General features: G+C 34.8%; 2 protein-coding genes across 2 annotated transcripts; both read right to left on the bottom strand.

Annotated features, from left to right (window-relative positions):
• Positions 1 to 188: 188 nt before the first annotated feature.
• On the bottom strand, positions 189 to 3590 carry LOC116022931 (probable galacturonosyltransferase 10). Its single transcript, XM_031263845.1, has 2 exons — positions 3156 to 3590; positions 189 to 1973 (listed from the first exon to the last, which is right to left on the bottom strand). The coding sequence occupies exons 1-2, from the start codon at positions 3312 to 3314 to the stop codon at positions 522 to 524; spliced, it is 1611 nt and encodes a 536-aa protein (XP_031119705.1). The 5' UTR covers positions 3315 to 3590; the 3' UTR covers positions 189 to 521.
• A 1211-nt stretch (positions 3591 to 4801) lies between these two features.
• Positions 4802 to 7717, bottom strand: LOC116021597 (vesicle-associated protein 4-1-like). Its single transcript, XM_031262031.1, has 7 exons — positions 7361 to 7717; positions 7127 to 7197; positions 6683 to 6764; positions 6447 to 6568; positions 5508 to 5585; positions 5303 to 5422; positions 4802 to 5212 (listed from the first exon to the last, which is right to left on the bottom strand). Exons 1-7 carry the CDS (start codon positions 7602 to 7604, stop codon positions 5153 to 5155), a joined length of 777 nt encoding a protein of 258 aa, XP_031117891.1. The 5' UTR covers positions 7605 to 7717; the 3' UTR covers positions 4802 to 5152.
• Positions 7718 to 17022: the final 9305 nt, after the last annotated feature.

The raw sequence follows: 17022 nt of genomic DNA, 5'->3' as shown, positions 1-17022 counted from the left end.
TTTGGTATACTATCTAAAAATGAACTTTCAGTACATTAAAAATGAACATTCAATATACTAAAAATAAACATTTATCCATGATCCACAGTATATGGATGAATTTGAGTGTAAAATGCAGCAAAGATGAATGGATTGAAAAGACCACAAGTATAGATGAATAAGATGATGGATATAAGAGGGGGTATAAATAGATAGAAAAGACATGAATCATTTAACCACATAAAGAAACAAGAATCTAAGTTACAAATCTCTCAATTATCAAAGAGGGCAATGAATAGATATCTGCTGCTACATATTTCAAAATGGGATACACGGTCCTCATGCATCTATCTAACAATCACATTTCAATGACTTTAGACAATTCTAAGGTACAAACCAAAAAAATAAAAAAGATTATGTTCCCAACTATGACTCTACCAAGCCTCATTTCATGTTCGGAAAAACCAAAGAAACAGTCTCAGTCTGCAATACTGCTAGGCTAATCGAGTAAAAAAAACCCTTTACACCAACAGCATGCGATATCAGTGCACATTGCATTGCTGCAATATTGGATGGGAATAATCTACGTACTTGTTCCACAGCGGTTTGTATTTCTCCATCCCGATCTTCAGCCATGGCTTAGAATTTCCATTGAAATGTAGCACCGCACCTTTCTCAAGCAACTGCGAATCGACATTTGTATATCCCAGTCCCAAAATATGCCAACTGGGATCCAGAGCATGAGTCAAGCCATAGAACGTTAAAAGTCCGGGTGGCAAGGTTCCGAGCTTCCACAGTGTTCGGTCAATGTTTTTCTCTTGCCAGTAGTGGTATATTCCAGTCACGTTCCTTTTCTTCCATTGAACCAAATCAAAGATATTCATCCCAAACGCCCAGCCACAAGCATCTGGATCAAAATGCGCACGTATAAGCGGGTGGGAGTAATTCAAGTATTTGTGGTATCTGTGGAATGTCTCCATGCAAGTCTCGACGGCTCCATTTACATTTCCGTTCAAATCAATGGAGAACAAGGGAGATAGATCCTTTTGAACCACAACGTCATCATCTAGAAATACTACCTTCTCAAGCTTCGGGAAAACCTCGGGAATGTAGAACCTAAGGTGGTTGAGCATTGAAAGATACTTGGGATTACGGAATTTGATAGGGGTTTTGTCATCACCGTGACTTCCAGAGAAGTAATAATTTTGGGTGTCTGAATCTTGCAATTGTTTGAGAACAGGGACGTACGAAGCATTGAGCCAAGTGAAGTCTTCGAATTTCTGAACTTCTACCGTAACACCATGGAATGAGTTCATAGAAAACCAAGCTTTCATGGGGGCATAATTTATTTCATCAGTCACAATGTGGAAGACAATCAAACTCGGATTCTCCGCATTTGAAGCTGTTGAATTGACCACAACCGAAGTCGCTAGGATGTTGTCAGAAAAAACACAAAAATGATAAAGATTAGTATTCTCAAGTTTCCCGGCAACGAGACCGTTCCTTGTCTGTTCACGCTGCAACTGTGGGTCCCTGAACCAGTCAACCGTTAACCTGATGCCCAGACAGTATAGGCCCTTTGGAACTTCCTCAGCAGCTATTTGCCCATACTTAGAGCTCTTCTCATTAAAAGAGCGTACTTGCTCGTCAAGAGACTGGATATTGGCTTTCAACCTCATAATCATCGTTGCACTATCATAGTGAAGTTGCTGGGCTTGACAAATCAAAAGTGCCATATCACGAATTACTGCTTCCGACTCTTTCATCGTCAAAGGAGTTTTCCTCGTAGCTGAAGTTGATAGGAGGACTTGCGATTTGCGGATCTTGGCACTTATCTCCCATGCAAGCTGAAGGTTGTTGCTTTCTCTCGCAATTATAACCAAGGCTTTAGCAAGAGATATTTGATCATTAATTTGCCTTGTGACTGAGTAAGGGCTCAACATTTCTTCAGTGACATTAAGACCTTCTAAAATTTTACTTTGTCTATTATATCCCTGAACAGTTACATAAGAACATCAGGATTTTATGTACTAACATTGCCATGCAGGGAAAAACAAAAAAAAAAAACATGAATTTACAACTACACAAAATCTTATAACTAGAGTAGTTAACTCAGCAAATCGTGTTTCAGATATTTTCATATTATTGATAGATGGGCCTTCAATGCGAAGTTCATGATAAAAAGAAAAAAGAATCTATCATAGAACAAAGCTAAAACTTGATATCGAGAATAAAATTTCTCAGTTTCCTAAAATGTGAAGTAAAATTAAACTTAATTAATGATTAGATCACAAAGTTTAGAGTTTAGACACTAGTAGCATCCAACTGGGCACTTAGAATCCTATTTCATTGGTGTAATTGAATTAAACTACATTCACATACCACCTCAATTCCTTCAAATGAAATTTTTAATATAGGGGAGGGCTATATTTTTCTTCAAATTTCAAAATTAAAAAAAAAAAAAAAATTGTAATACCACAAAGCTTCTAAAAGAAAGCTAATAAATCTCAGTCAGAAATTAATAGGAAAAAACATCACTTATTTCACTTCTGGTTACAGAAACAGAAGGTTAAGAAATGTATTCAAATTCATCTGCATGACATACACTAGCAATAGAACTGCAGCCTAAGGGTCTGCTTCTCTTTGATCTGTGATACCCAAATACTTCTAAAAACCACAAAACCACCATCCAGAATCAAAGAAAATTTAGCAAATATTCAGGTAAAGTTTCCAACACAAAAAGTCAAGCAATTATACTAATATTTGTATGCAATAACATTCTTGAAATCTAGCTTACAGGTCAACATTTTCTGCAAAGTTCAAACCTTTTTATCAATCTGTTACACCACCAAGCTTCTGAAAACCTAAGAAATGACAATTCAGAGTTCTTTTTTTTTTTTTTTTTTTTTTTTTNTACAGAATCATCCCAAATCAGAGAAACAAATGAATGGATACGAACTCCTATCTAAAATGCAATAGAGAGCCTATGGGTCAAATTTATTTACAAAAGATCACTCTTTTCAGACCACAAGAAAATGCCATCCACAACATCTAACCAAAAAAAAAAAAAAAAAATTGAATTTTTGGGTAATGATCTGAAACCAAAAGTGGGAAAACGAGATGCAATTGAATAAATAAATAAACAAATAAGATTCCGGAGTGAGATCAGTGAGTACCTGAAGTAAAGAAGGCGTGGACGGAGAAGGGTTTTTGTGACGGAAGAGAGTGAAGAAGAGAAAGGTCAAGAAAGCGAAGAGTAACAACCATCCCAGCTTGGAGTATCTTCTCTTTGCGGGTCTGTTTCGAAGATCAAACGACCTTCGCCTCATTGGCATCCCCTTGCTACAATCGCATCAACCAGAGCTAGAGAGGAAGAACAAACCTCTGAATATTCACTGTGTTTTTCACTATTCCGAGAGAATGAAAAATAAAAATTTGGCTGCGAGCGATTGATTCTTACTTTCTTCAGTTATTTTTTATTAATAATTTGATGAGTTGTCGGTAAACAAGAGCCAAAAGCGAAGACCGATGCAGGATAAGATCAAATGTAAAAAATAAAAATGGCGTGAGCGTGGATTGATCGTATGACACTATAACCTCAGATCACGCACTCACGCTCCACAACACCGATGCCACCACTTTGAGCATGAATTTTTTAAATCCATTTGTTAGTTTTATGTTTTATATTTAAATATCATTTTGACTGAGGAATTGAGTCTTGTTCCATAAAGTAATTGGAGTTAGGTCTAGAAGCAGTGGTTATACCGTGGACCGCACTGATACTACATTTCATCTCAAAAGATACTGCCTTACATTTATTTTTATATTATCGAATGAAACTGTAGTTGTAGTTATATCGAAATGTAACTATAGTTGTGTTGAAATGTAACTGCAGTGTATATGAACTGATACTGAATAACAGTTTCACATTTGTGTTTTTATATTATCAAATGAAACTGTAGTTATATCGAAATGTAACTGCAGTGTATATGAACTGATACTGAATAACAGTTTCACATTTGTGTTTTTATATTATCAAATGAAACTGTAGTTATATCGAAATGTAACTGCAGTTGTGTTTAAATGTAACTGTAATGTATATGAACTGAAAGTGAATGGCGCGGAACGGAGGTCGTTTCATCTGTCTGTTTTCATTAATGAAACTGTAGTTATATCGAAATGTAACTGCAGTTGTGTTGAAATGTAACTGTAATGTATATGAACTGAAAGTGAATGGCGCGGAACGGAGGTCGTTTCATCTGTCTGTTTTCATTAATCAAAACGACGTCGTTTTGATGCGTGGTCCACAATTCGCGATCCACGATATAATTTGCGGTCTAGAAGGGGGTGTAAATTGTTGTACCGATTCACGTTATAAGATAGATACTACAAATTCGTTTTTAGTACATTTGTTACGTCATACAATATATTTTAATACACGTTCATTTTTAATATACTACTTATAATTTGTATAAGCAATCCATATTGCAATATGAACTTTGCAGAGGTATATGTTGCACCTATACAAGGACGAATTTAGAAAAATAGTTGAGTGGGACTAAGAGAGCGGAGGGTTCAAATGATTAAAAAATGTCAATAACAAAATATCTTTTATCCAATAACTTTGATTTATAAAAAATCCTGTGACAAAATTACATTTTGAGTGAAGTACATTTTGTAACTCTAATCACCAAAAGATCACAAGAAAGTAAACTAGTCTAAATTGGCTAAAATCGATCAACCCAAACCAAAAAAACTATGAGTCAAATATGAAATCTTGTTATTATCATACACGGGAATAGGTAAAATGGTATAAACAGGATGACATAAAAAAACACAATCTTTCACTGCAAAGTATACATGGTTTTGATTCACCAAACATACAATGTATGCTAGGGATTAAAAATGCATTCACATTTGTGGTTTTATACTAACCTCCGGAAAAGGTAAAAAGAATATCTACAAGAAGTAAAGCTAGAACCCTGGAAATCACATTTCCTATCATAAGATTTCAGCACACAAAAATTAATATCCATGCCACTCGCATTATTCATCTATACACGATGCACAACACAGCCCTTCTCCACCATTAAAGGGGTGGTTTTGGCATGATATTCCATTCACTCACTTACACCCAAAAACACTAGAGAGAGAGAGAGAGAGAGAGATAGCTCTATTTTGATTCCACTTCCTCAATTTGTTGACGAGCAAGATATTTTTCCCTCCGCTCCTTCTGCAGAACAAAAGATGGCCAAAAGTATTTCATCAGAAAAATAATTCCTAAAACGTGCATCCTTATTTATAAAGAGGCAAACATGCTTACCCATTCATCAATTACAAGGCCTTCTCCAACAACTTTTGGGCCCGTATCAACTGGAGGTTTCTTGCAAGCTTCTGTTGCAGCATCAGCTTCAGCCAACTGACGCTTCAGCTTATCCAGTGCCTTGAAAAATCAAGTCCTTTTAAGGTGAATTTTCAAAATGATGACTGTAAACATTCAAAAGAAGTATTAAATGATTCATTCTTACTGAAGAAGGGCGCTCTGGGTCCAGGAAAATCACTCGCAAAATTCGCTCAACAGTTGCTTGCTCTTTTTGTTCATCAAACTGCATTCACAGAAGTTAATACAAGTCAAAATTAGTCCAGGAGTTCAAATGTCAGTGTACCTTGATATTAGTATTCCAACAATTAAAACGATAGTCCCTACATGGCAGAGTACCTAATATGGCGGCTTCAACTCAAAAGCAATTAGTTTGATAAATAATACTAGCATTTTTTAGATTTATGTCAAATCAAAGTAGAATTTGCAGATTTCAAAATCATTCAATTTTTTCCTGTCAAAATGCTTCATGCAGAAACATCAGTAGAAATTTAAGACTTCGGTGAGTATCAAAAAGGAAACCTGACACTGTATCAGGAAATAATTACCTTAGCTTTTTGCATCAGAATGCCAAATTAGAATCAAGGACAAATGGACAATACAGACGAATGCAAGGTAAATTTCCTCTTTTCCCATGGGCCATGGTATTAATTTTACGGTGTATATAACAAAGGTTGCAACAGCATATCATTCATTTTCATGATTTTAAGCCATTTCTCAAATAGCATATCATTCATTATCATTATTTTAAACCATTTCTCAAAGATGTGGAGACGTTACAAAGGAATTTTCCCTTTTACGGAGTATTTTTCTTTCTAATGAAGGCTAACACCTATATAAGTTGCAAATACCTTTCACTCCATAGTACTCCATATTAAATAACAATTAATATTAGAAACTGTACTTTTTTGTAAGAAATGATAAAGAAATAATGTGACTACTTAGACGCATAATAACTGACTTTGTTCCCATATAAATTGGTTCTGAAAAAGAAGGGGCAAAATAGCTTAGGAAGGAATTTTCCTTTTTTTGGTAAATGGCTTCCTTTTCCAGAAATAAAAATGACATTTAAGTTCATAAAACTCACCAACTCAGGCACATAATCTGCTCCTTTTTTCACCTTCAAGCTCATGATCTTGAACTTGACCTTACTCTTTTGATCCATGGGTGGCTTTTCATTGTTCTCTGGATGCTCCACAAACTTGAATACTGTCAAGCAGATCAAAATTCAAAATGCAAGCAGCAACCACAAAATATGCACCAGAACTACCGTGTGGATTGCAATAAAAGCCAAACCGAAATAGATTTGTGGCTGTTGCTTACCTGTAGCAATAATGACTTCACCAGGTGCAAGAATACCACCAGGAGGTCGCATATAACAGCTCTTGGGCGAAGTTGTTTGGAACTAAATAACAAAACAAATGCAGATAAAGGGTTTACTTCACTGCTCATTTTAGGCAAACCATAAAAGCAGAGATAATCATAATCATATTAATGATAATATATGACATAGTATGACTATGTATAATCCAAAATTCTGCTTCAACATTTCTTTATTTACCAAAATGAAGTTGCAAAAGGGAGGAAATAATATAGCCATTATTATTTATATGTCAACTTCCAAGTAGCTTAACAAATTCAGGAAAATATTAGGTAATTTATTCTAAAATAGGAAAATAGCTAAAATTAGAAATACAAATAGTATAATCCCAGGCTATAGCCTTCCAGATATGCAAAGGATGGACTGAAAAAGGAAAGAGAAGTTACCTTGAACGCTACATAAGATTTGCTAGTATTCTTAATCCTAACAGCACTTCTTGCCTGTTTTCCCGGTTCATCTTCATCAGACAAATCATTAAAAAGGGAAAATCTATGAGTCAGCATAAAAGCGCAGGAAGAAATTCAGTAACAAAATTGGGAAAGAAAACGAAAGGAGTAAGTGAGAGAGAGAGAGAGAGACGAGTAAATGAGCAAGTCAACGGTTAAAATGAAGAAACGCACAAGGAAAATAGAGATTATTAGCCGGATCGAGGCGCAGGCGACGGCGAGCAGGGAGGAAGGATCTAGCTACGGAGGAGACAGAAGCGGAGGAGCGCGAAGTAGTGGTGGATCCGACGCCGTTTCGGTGAGCAGAGTTGAGGTTCTGAGTGGAAGCCGTGGAGGAAGAAGAGGCAGTTCCGGATTGCCAGAAAGGGCAGAGCTTCCAGAGCTTGCCGTCGGACTTGCTGTGGTCGCCGATTGTCATTAGTTCGCCGGAATCTGAGAATAACAATAATAATTGTTTAAAGCGTAGTTAATTTGTTTTGGGAGGTGAGGCCATGAACATTGAAAACGGGGAGCGCAGGTCTGTTCTGATTTGCGGGGCATTTTGTTTTACGTTGACTCCTACGCACAAGGCAGGTCAGAGGAAAACGTGTACCGTACGGAGTAGTGTGTTTTGTGAAACATTTTTTTTTTTTTTTTTTTACAATTTACATTACTCCGTAAATTACGTGGAGTTAGTGTTTTAAATATTATCTATTGGAGTTAATTACCGATTTGGTCCCTCGACTATTAGAATTTTACCACTTTGGTCCTCAACAATTTTTCTTGCCCAATTAAATCCTCGACTTTAAAAAAATTAAACCAATTTGGTCATCCCGTTTATTTTACCATTTGATATCCGTTAAATCGGGACCAAATTGGTAATTTCACTATAGTTAAGGAACCATTTCAATCAAAATTAATTACCGAAATGGTCCATTGACTATTTAGATTTCACCAATTTGGTCCTGATTTAACGGTTGTTTAACACCAAAATAAACGGAGGACCAAATTGATTAATTTTTTCAAAGTCAAGGACTTAATTGGGCAAGAAAAATTGTCGAGGACCAAAGTGGTGAAATCTCAATAGTTGAGGGACCAAATCGGTAATTAACTCTTATTTATTGTTACATCCTTTCATATTAAATCATACTCCATATTAATTAAACAATATAAACTCGTCCACAAAGTCGAAATTCCTCTTCCTAAGAGTCCCTATATCTCAACTCGATCAAATTGTAGAGTGGTAAATCATACATTAATTAAACAATATAAATTTTAACACAAGTAATATTATCTTTATTTAGTATTATGCTAATATGTTAATCAAAACATTAATAACTAAAATGTTTACCTTTTCAAATTTAAGAATATTTTGGAATTGTATTTTTTTATTTTAAATTGATTTTAGTATTTAAAACGGAGTATGTATTACTGATTTAGTATACTATTTTTATTTGTAGTGTAATATTGTAATCATAAAACTAGTATATAATTTATATTTATGCATGTTTAAGATAAAGCAGTTATAAATATAATTTTTAAAATATATATTTACAAGTTTTTTCTCTTAACTTTTTTTTTTCAGGTTTCCTATTTCCATACTACATAGATTGCAATTAATATAACGGTAGAAATTTAGTAGAAGGGTATGTGGACTATACTATTAAATAATATACATTTAGTACACAAATAATATACTTTTAATATATTTAAAATATATATTATATTTAGAAATGGTATAATTTTTTAGTACTAAAAGTACATTATTTTATATAATATAAATTCAGTACACAAAAAATTACACAAAAAGTATATTTTTTGAATATATTAAAAATTAATTTTTTTTTTATGGTCCACGTAGCATTCTGTGGCCCATAAATTGCCTTTGTTTAAACAGTGTAATCTCACTGTTATCTCAGCCGTCAACTTAGAAGTGAAGCAAAAATGGGGGGAGACCGGGAGAGGATGTGGAAAGATACGTACTATGGTGACTTAAGGTGAAAAGGGATGACCTTCTACCATACTCTTTGAAAACTTGATATTGACCTGCTACAATTATTACCTAACCCGCTTTGCCATGGTGAATGATTGAATGAGATCGTACACGGTGGATCATAATTTGGAATAAATGTGCTCATGTGTAAATGATCTTAGTCAATTTTGTGGTGTACTTGGTCCCCTCATAAAGTTCTTTGAAAGATATGATTAAGTTGGTAATCGTGATCGTTATATATGAAGATTATAAATTTGATTCTTATTTTGATGGAGTCCGTCGCATAAAACTTTATTTTTATTGTGTGATTTCCTAATTATTATACAAAGTGAAATTTAATCAATATATATGATGGAGTAATCACGGATGGGTCTGGAGCACGCGGAATAGGTTCGAGATAAATGATCATGGTCGAGTCCGACCTCGGCCAAAGGTCAGCCACCTGGCCGAGGTTAGCCCTCCGCCGAGTCCGCCACTTGGTCGAGGTCAACCCTCGGCCAAGTGCGGGGTCTTGGTCCATGGGCGCCCGAGTCGTGCGGCGTCTGGTGCGGTCCAAGGTCGTTGGGGGCTCCCCTCCATTCTCTTCGGGTTTGTTAGGCCTAAGTTAGTATAAAAGCGTTCAGGAATGTCCAATTAGGACACAATTTGTCTGAATATCACTTTTGTCCTGTTATTACCTAAGCATTACCCTTATAAGAGCGCTACTCATTATTTAATATACAATTATCTCTAAGATATACCTCGATTGTCAAATCCCTACTATATTCTCTGTTAAATTTTACCTTTATCATACCCCTATTTAATTGGGTTTTATAATTCGGTCCACCCAATTATTAAAATCCATCAATATACATGTGAATAGTAATTACTCCGTATTAATTTTATTCGTGATTATAGTTAAGTCAAACAGGTGGAACAATATATTAAATTGGCTCGGGACTACGTGGCGCAACTCTGCGCTACAAGATATTTGTTTACGTCATTTTTTTTTGAGTACTTGTTTACTTCAATTGATTCTTCATGATTTGTGGAACATAGGAGGAAATTACTTGTCATTTGTTATAGTCAAATTGGCATATAAATAGTGAGGAGTTTTTTGGTCAACGACTTTCAAACTTTGCAATTTTGGTCCATGACTATTGTTTTTGTTGCAAAAATGGTCCTTCCGTTTTCGCCGAGAAAAAAATAGACATATTTTTCGTCAACTTCTTGCCCAAAAAAATTCTCCTTTCAAGTAGGATTAAAATTGACATTTCTAAACAATTAATTTAAGTTAAAACAATTTCATTTCTAAAAACATATGTAGTCTAAAAAATGGAAATAAACAAAAATGAAATAAATAAAATAGTTTTTTCCAAAATGGTCCCTTGACTATTCTCAAAATGGTCCATCAACTATTTCTCAATGTTTATTAGGCGAACAATAGGTAAATGGACGAAAATGTCTTCCATTTTAACACTGATTTGACGGAATATGTAACAGAGCACCAAATTGAGTGAGTTTTTGAAAGTCGAGGGACCACATTAGGTGCAATTGAAAGTCGAAATGCAAAATTGAGAATGAGCAATAGTCGATGGACCATTTTGGGAAAAAACTCATTTGTATAACTAATGTTCTGTTTCTGCAAATTGTTTTTTTTTTTTTTTTTGAACACATTTCTGCAAATTGATTGTGATGGAATCATGGAATGATTCAGGTAGATAGTCTATGAGCCCAAAATAAGAATTTATTCTACCAAGGAGTGGACCCAATGGGCCTCCCCGAAGCATAGGTTATAATTGATTCCATTGAACTAAAGAAAATCAAGGCTCGATTTTAGTTCTAAATCGACATTTCACACAATTCAAAATAGTCAGAGCAACTCCAAGGGATTATATGCATGTTAGATAAGAGAGAATGTGACTTAGGGCTCCTTATCAATGGTTTATTTTTGGGATAATGTCTGAAATTTGCCAACAAAACAAGAGAAAGAATAAGAGAGAAAATGATATTGTTTCATCTGCAAGCTTCGGTTCATACTACAGTAACATGCCTAACATTTCTTTTAATTTGACATGGTTGTTGTGCGCATTTGCACACAACAGCAGCCCACCGCACGCGCCCGCATGGGCATGTCAGGCGCGCGCGGCGCGCGTGACACTATGTTTAATTTTTTATTTAAACATATTTTTTTTCTTTCCCCACATTTTCTCTTTCCTAATCACACTTACAAAAACTTCTCAAATACCGCGAAATAACCACATTGATATGGATGCTCTTAGAGGATAGAAGAGGGAAGAAAAAGAATTTTTTTTATTAAGAAATATGATTTTTTGTGAATATATAAATATTGAGTCACACTTGTGTGAGACCGTCTCACGGATCCTTGTTCGTGAGACGGGTCGGGTCGGGTCAAATCACCATGCAAATGTCATACTTATGTGTGCAAATGTCATACTTATATGCTCAAATAGAACACTAATCAAGAATACAATTTTTGTTATTTATAAGAGAAAAAGTAATACATTTTTCATGATAAGTAATGTTGACAATAAGTGCCCCTTACTTTTGGGGCAAAATGTAATACTTTTAAATCCAAATGTAAAAGTATTGTATTTTTCCTTAAAAATATTACATTTACTCTTAACAAAAATTTTATTCCTGATTAGTATTACATTTGAACATATAAGTATGACATTTGTGCATATGAGTGTTACATTTGTTATCTTGACCCGACCCATCCCATGGTGAGACGGTCTCACACAAGTTTTTGCCATAAATATTTTTTTGTTTTTCTTATTTTTTTCCCTCTCTTTTTATCTCCCCTCTTCATCCCATATGGCCTAACAAAAATCATTAAAAAAAATTTTTTTTGAGGATGCTCTCAATATTAATTACGTAAATCGGGAGTTTAAATTTAAACCACATGAATTGAATTACTTTTGTTTATTAAAAAAAGCAATTTTCGAATTCTAAATTACTTTCAATCTTCGAAATTTCAACTTTAGTGCATATGTCTGATGTGTACATTTAATATAAATTATATAATATGTGTAGATCTTTTTAATTAAAAACTTCCAATATCCAATTCCATCGATTAAAAGATAAACACACTAATATTACAATTTAGAGCAATAATTGATGTCTACTGTAGCTCAACTCCAGATTAGGCTTTGCTAATAGATCCATTTACCCCTTTGCACTTTGCTTTGCACAAACGAGTAACGACTAAAAGAAAAAAAAAAAAAAAAGGCGCGCCCTGGAAATCTAGAATGGGCGTGCTTTAATACTGGAATCATCTAATGAGGCCCCCAATAAATCAAATGGAACAGATCTTCTGCTCTCTCTAGACTTCTCTTCCTGTGGTGATATTTCTCATCGTCCCCGGCGGATCTCTTCGCCGGAAATTCCCCCCCGGCGGTGCCATCCCGCCTCGTCTCACAGCTTTTAACGTTCACGGACTCCGCAACACTCATTTCCTTCGGCCGCTGCATCATCTTCAACGTCGCCTCAAACTTGCACGCACGGCTTTTCCCGCTCATCATCAACTCTGCCAGGCTGCAGGAATCTAGAAATTCACAGAAAATTACTGGATGAGAAGGTAATCACAACAAAACTTGTATATAACCAAGGTTGTGCGCGCGTATATATATATATATATAGAGAGAGAGAGAGAGAGAGGGGCATGACGTGGCATCTAGGAGGTTCGCCTCCCCGAAACTGGGGTTTTAGTCGCTAGATTCGCAACCGTTGTTTTGCAATAACAGGGGGTTGGTTGGGCTGGAAAACATCAAAAGAGTATAGTGTAGTATAGCGAAACTGGAGATACGTATAACGTATAGGTTCATAAATGATTCAGCTTTTACAGGTGTTTAAATCGGATTTGTTTAAATTACATTTTTATTAATATAAATTAAATAAATAACCGAAACGGAAAGAAACAAAAGAAAATAAAATAGAAAGTACAAATCTATATATGTACTGTTGGAAGCATAATAGCATGGGCCCACTTAACTGTATATATTATATTTAGGAAAAGGCAAAATAAATTTTATTTTTAAAATTTATCAAATCATAACGATTTTAACAATTTTTTTTAAAACCAAATTAATATTAGATTAAGTCCAAAGACAAAGCATTACAAATGATAGAAAAGGAGTTGCAAACCACTCCATACAATCAGACAAAGAACCGGACTGTCTAGTCAGATTATGGGCTGTCTGATTCGCTGATTGTTTAATAAATGATAAAAATTCATTGGTAAAGTCATCCAATATGTTTTTAACATCCCTAATGATAAGATGGAAAGGAGAGTCACCCTCTGGAGCCTTCAATCCTTGTACAACGAGTAGGGAATTCGTCTCAACCTGAACTTAATCATAATGGAGTTCTTTAATCCAGCTCAGGGCTTCCCTCACTGCCACTACTTCAGCTTCCCTAGGTGTGAAGGCTCGTCTCCATGGCATACCTCTAGCAGCAACGAACCTCCCCATATCATTTCTCAAAACGTGGCCGAACCCCATTCTAGCTTCTTTCTTATTTGATCGCCGCGTCCACGTTATCATTATAGTTTATACTACTTTTAACATTATCTTTATTTGACTAATTTTTTTTTCACATTGGTAGCCTACAAGATTATCTCAATTCCTTAATATCGCAGACGCGTTCAATGAGCCTCTGAAAATTATAGTAGGACATAAAAAAATTAAAATCAACTTTCAGCCGGTATGGTTCACCGAACAATGGGAGAAAATTACGCCGCATTTTTAAATTGCACGAACAGATGATGTGATCTTATTCAGTGTAGAAGGCAATGTTGTACAAATGTTAGTTATTGGTAACTGTCATGTTGAAAATATTTATCCGTGATCGGCTAAATATTACATTCGTGACAATCTGTACGGTGAACTTAACCGTTTAAATAATACAGAATGAACTATTGATCAATTTATGTTTTTTCATAATTCATTATTATTGTCTAATAATTTTTTTTTACTTACTAAATTATCATACAATTAATCATTAATCATAACTAGTCAATGCAATGATTATATAATAATTATATGTATTGGATTATGGTGTACATATTATCATACAATTAATCACTATAGCGCAAAAAAAAAAAAAACTAATCACTATATGTATTCACGTATTCTATTCAATTCGATTTTTTAAAAGGGAAAATGACACTTTTTCCCCCTATGTTATGTGCATATAACACTTTTCCCCCCTGTGTTATTAAAGTGGCAATTTTTCCCCCTGAAATGTTAAATTGACATATTTACCCTTAAAATAATTATTTCATTTATTTTTCTTCTCCAACAAATTATTACTTATGTATGGATGATCACGATTCGGTTCGAACATAACCAAACACTGTAGCTATCATATCGAATTTCGATTTTGAATCGCCAATCAAAACTTATTTATTTATTTATTTTTTAATTTTATTTCTTATTTAAAAATAGTATAAATTCAACAATTATTTTACTTTATTTTTTCGGTTATGAATCGTAATCGTAACTGTCCATACTATTTAAGTTCAATTACTACAGTGTTCGATTAGGTTCGTATTGAACCGTGATCTTCTATACATATTAGTAATATAATTGGTTGGAGAATAAAAATAAATGAAATAATTATTTTTAAGGGCAAAAATGACTATTTAACATTACAGGGGGGAAAACTACCACTTTTAAAATAACTGAGGGGGAAAAATTGTCTCTTTAATAACACAGGAAAAAAGTGCTATATGCACATAACATAGGGGAAAAAAGTGTCATTTTCTCTTTTTTGAATATTTGGTGAAAAACGGTGTCCTGCACACCGTCTCTAGTTTGCAATAGACGGTCTTCCCGAGGTCGCTTTTCTTTTGATGGGATCCAGTCCCAAGAAGGACTATTTTGGGATCCAATGTCAAAAAGGGCCATAATCGGGGTTATGATTCCTATTGTTGACCTGCGTTTGGCTGGGATCTTCGTTCGGTGGCCCTGAGTTCCGGTCCATAGTTCCTCATAGTAAGTTCTATACTACCTTCAAAGAGATTGTCACAAGATATATCATTGTGGCCAATCAAACCGCAGAGAAAGCAAAATGTTGGTAATCGCTCATATTTGAACTCGATGTAGAAAGGATCCCCAGAAGCGGGTTTAACCTTCATCTTCTTCTCGAGAGGCTTGGTAACATCCATTTGGACCCTAATGCGCATGAAACTCCTCGAAAGACCATCAAGGTTGTCATCAACATCTGTTTTTATGAAAGAGCCAATGAAGGATCCAATCATCTCCGCTGTCTTCTTGGTTTGCATGCTCGCAGGAATGTTGTATGCTTGAACCCAGAAATCGGCCTTAGAAAGCTGAACGGTGTGGGGAGGAACCTTGGTTTCGATCCGTTTGAGGAGGAGAAGGTTTTGATCATAGGACCAGGGGCCGTCCTCCAGGACTTTCATGATGTCAAGTTCGTGGACGAAATAGAAAAGGAACAAATTAGTGGAGACTTCTCTTGCCATCATTCCTTTCTTTGGTCTCCAGATAGAAGCCATGGTGTCCTTCAAGTGGTTGAAGCGGGAGGGTTTGTCTGAAAGGAGTTTAGCAAGTAGGATGAAGGGAGTTTCAATCTCCAAGCCGGAGGAGGGAGCAGCATTATTATCTTCAATGGGGAACTCATACTCCTCATCATCATCCTCTAAGGAAAGAGGTGAGTATTCTTCCAACAAATCCATAGGTTGCTTGTTGCTAAAGGCCATGTTTAGGGTGAGTTTTGTTTTACGAGGTTGTTGAGCATTGAATGAAGGTAATAGATAGGAGAACTCATCACATAGATGAGAGGAAGAACACCTATTTTAACACTACAATTTTAACAATTATAAAAAGAGAAGATGCTGAAGGCTTTATTAGTGCAAAACAAAAAAAGTTTACCTTTCAAACTTCATAGGAGAAAGATAAATACAATTTTAAGACCAAACATTTTACACACGGATCGGAATTAAATTTACTGTTGGAAGTGAGAAGACAAGTTTGTTGAGGACGGTTATTAATGAAACTTCATTTCAACCTCAAACTTTTACAGGAGGCGATTGAAGGAAATTTTTAACCCACTGGTTTAATGGGTGGTATTGGAGGTGGGGACATCTGGAGAATGAAAGCACGTGAGAAATTAATTTCAGTAATTAAACTGGTGTGTTCATGAATCTATCTGTTCTTCGCTTCTTCCTGTGTGTAGTGGCAGCTTCATTTTCTGCCTCAAATATTATGCATGGGTTCGGCAACCCAATCCTCTCTTTTTCGCTATTGCTGCCTTACCACACAAAAGGTATCTTCACTTTTAAATTTTTTTGGCTGTTTATTCTTTATTCTTTTTTTCTTTTTTTCAAGGCTATGTTTGGCAAACCTAGCTGAAACGGTAGCTGAAAGTTGAAAAGCTATAAGCTCGAAGCTGAAATCTGAAGAACTGTTAAGCTAGCTGTTATGCTTAAAAGTGTTTGGTAAAATTAGCTTTTTGATAAGTTGATAAATGTAAAAAGACTAAAAAAGACATCCTCATACAAGTTAAATAGTTTTAAATTTAAATAGGTTTGTTTACATATTAAAATATAAAATAATGAAATCAATATAATTTAATAAAATATAAAGTAAGAATATATATTTGAAAATATATAAAGTAAAACAAGATGTGTATAATTCATAAAATTAGTTCGTACAAATATTATTGTTCAAACACAAATATCAAATTAAAATTACAACGAAACATATTGAAAAAAAAATTCCAAAAGAGTTTTAATTGGGAGGGATGAATGATGTCATTTATATAAAATAATAAGGATAAAGATGGAAAAAAGTTAAAAAGCTACTAGCTTATTTTTGAAAAGCTACCTGAAGTAGCGTTT

The sequence above is a fragment of the Ipomoea triloba genome, chromosome 6, assembly GCF_003576645.1.
Source record: "Ipomoea triloba cultivar NCNSP0323 chromosome 6, ASM357664v1".
Lineage (NCBI taxonomy): Eukaryota > Viridiplantae > Streptophyta > Magnoliopsida > Solanales > Convolvulaceae > Ipomoea > Ipomoea triloba.
This window is presented reverse-complemented; position numbering and strand designations above follow the sequence as displayed.

Coding starts and splice junctions, on each gene's coding strand:
- LOC116021597 (XM_031262031.1), bottom strand. CDS start 7,604: ATGACAATCGGCGACCACAGCAAGTCCGACGGCAAGCTCTGGAAGCTC. Junction 7,198..7,360: donor TAATAATCTCTATTTTCCTT/GTGCGTTTCTTC, acceptor TGTCTGATGAAG/ATGAACCGGGAAAACAGGCA. Junction 6,569..6,682: donor TGAAGTCATTATTGCTACAG/GTAAGCAACAGC, acceptor TCTGCTTGACAG/TATTCAAGTTTGTGGAGCAT.
- LOC116022931 (XM_031263845.1), bottom strand. CDS start 3,314: ATGCCAATGAGGCGAAGGTCGTTTGATCTTCGAAACAGACCCGCAAAG. Junction 1,974..3,155: donor CCACGCCTTCTTTACTTCAG/GTACTCACTGAT, acceptor GTAACTGTTCAG/GGATATAATAGACAAAGTAA.